The following is a 2,248-nucleotide window of genomic DNA, read 5'->3' as shown; positions in this document are numbered from 1 at the left end:
TATTCCAACATGCGTCATAAGTTCATATTCTTCAAATGGAAATTAGTTCTATGTACATAATACAATTATGACAGACAACTTCATGTTTATTCGTGTAATCAAGAAGTATTAAAAGTGTAAATTTTAGAGCGGCTGGTAAATAAAATTTCAGAACAATTCCAGGCATAAGAAATTCCTGGTATATATTCTCAATTTTGCTTCGTGGTATTTTTATCCATTTCTTGTCACATAATACATCATTCTTTTCTGCTTGCAACACAAAACAAAGGATTATAAACAATTGCGATTGAGAGATATAATTATTTATGGCAGATATGATGCAATTCTTGGAATAAGATTCTTGGAATAGATTTCCATTATTATAATTGCATTTCTTGTGCGTCGATATGATTGCATTTCCTCAACAATTGAGGCAAGCTCAATATCCGGGAATATTATTTGAGGCAAATAAAAATGTTTTAGGCATAACATCTTGGATCGTTTTTCTGTCATTTCAATTGCATTTTCTGAGTGTTGATGCATTTATATTTTCTGGACACTGTGTTTTTCTTGAAACAAGCAATACATTGCGATCGTAGAATATTATTTGAGCCAAATATAGAACAATGTTTTATGTAATGTATCCTGGTACAAAGTCTTCAATCATTTCCTGGTATTTCAATCGCGATTTCTGGAACGTCGATGCTATCAGTTTCTTCCTAAATCAAACAGTTGCAATAGCAAAATATGGTTATTTGAGACAAATAAAAATGTTCTGAATAATATCCTGGTAAATTCTCAGATCGTTTCTCTCTCGTTTGTTGGAATTTTCTGGATATACTTATACAGGTTTCTTCTCAAGGCAAGCAATCAAGATCATAGAATGCTATTAGAACTATTAGTTAAGGCAAGTAAAACAGTGCTTTATATACTAACACATCAAATTTGTCTTGATCACGTTCCCTATATGTTCATGTACCTATATATTCTGGACATCAATTTTCTTCTCCAGACAAGTATAAAATTTTATTATTTTCAGCAATCATAAAACAATTCTTCGCACATAAACTTGTCGTATAAATCATCCTACCATTCCACGCTATTTCTATAAAATTTTCTATCTGTTAGACCTTCTCTTCTTCCCGATGATCAAATACAATTACACAATAATCGTGATCGCAGAATCGTTTAAGATGGATGAGAAGTTTTCGCATCTGCTTTTACATGTTTCATTCAGATTTCTCTTTCTTCTTCCTAATTAAAAGAGCGATCCTGATTATTCAACAGCAACATACAATATGAGCAAAATTCTGATGATTCCCCTTTAGCTTTTTTTTCTGAAAAAGAAGTCTCTTTTCAAAACCGTTTCCTCTCTCGCGAGCATGCTTTAACAAAGACGCCATCATGTCGATCGATCGATCAATCGGCACCTCATGAAGAAGAATATCCCATCATCGTGCCCTCGATGTACTTGAATGTACGCTTTATGCAGCATCCTCCGGGAGACACTAGGAGTAAGAGGAAAACGTCTTCCATATGTAAAAGCGAAAAACAAATGCAGGTACTCTACGCATCGTACGTAAGCATGCTGTAATATCACGTACGTAACATGCGCCGACGCCATTTTGTCGATCCATTGCCCAACGCGAGGGAAAGCAACGTGGGCTCATCCGGGATTACTGGCAAAACCGTTAGATTGTCGGGACTCTGGCGACTTACCAAGCGACATGTTCACTTTAGCGTCAATCTCTGACATTTTTGTGGGATCTCTGCTTTCGCTCTCTTTCCTTTTGTATCTTTCTCTCTATCTTTTACGTCGTTCTCCAAGATTTTCTTGTGCCAAGATTTCGCACGTGTTTACAGCACAACACACGATAATTCGTCCAACCGGTTCTTCTTGCTCGTTGTACGACTTCGAACCTCATCCACGAACAATTGACACCGCGACGAATATGCGAAATTAATACGACAAAACGAACGAAAAAGGAAACATTCGAGAACTGACTGTAGACAACTGTAGCGGGTAGCCAATGACCTGTGACGCAGATTGCAATGATGGAAATTCTAAACCATAGTTTGCAGCGCGCTATCAGTGCCATCTATCGACGGCTTGGCGTGACTCGTCATTTAGCTAAAGCTGAGAGCACACTCTTGCATAATACATAAGGTCCTGCGCACAATAGACGAAATATTAGGAATAGGAATAAATATTAAGATTTTAACCTTTCAGATACCAGTTACATCGGAACACGCGGTTTCTGATAGGTTA

The 2,248-nt window shown here is 36.8% G+C and overlaps 1 protein-coding gene across 3 annotated transcripts in view; it reads right to left on the bottom strand.

Moving 5' to 3' along the window:
* Positions 1-1,985, bottom strand: part of LOC108754194 — a 6,386-nt gene extending 4,401 nt beyond the window's left edge. The window contains exon 1 of one of the 3 annotated variants that reach the window (XM_018496333.1): positions 1,959-1,985. Coding sequence is in view for 2 of the 3 variants with exons in the window: in XM_018496332.1 (XP_018351834.1) it covers positions 1,868-1,904 (37 nt within the window). In the remaining variant the exon portion in view is untranslated. The other 2 variants (XM_018496332.1, XM_018496331.1) reach the window with 2 other exon arrangements.
* Between the last annotated feature and the right edge of the window lie 263 nt (positions 1,986-2,248).

Source organism: Trachymyrmex septentrionalis, unplaced genomic scaffold, assembly GCF_001594115.1.
Source record: "Trachymyrmex septentrionalis isolate Tsep2-gDNA-1 unplaced genomic scaffold, Tsep1.0 scaffold78, whole genome shotgun sequence".
NCBI lineage: Eukaryota > Metazoa > Arthropoda > Insecta > Hymenoptera > Formicidae > Trachymyrmex > Trachymyrmex septentrionalis.
This window is presented reverse-complemented; position numbering and strand designations above follow the sequence as displayed.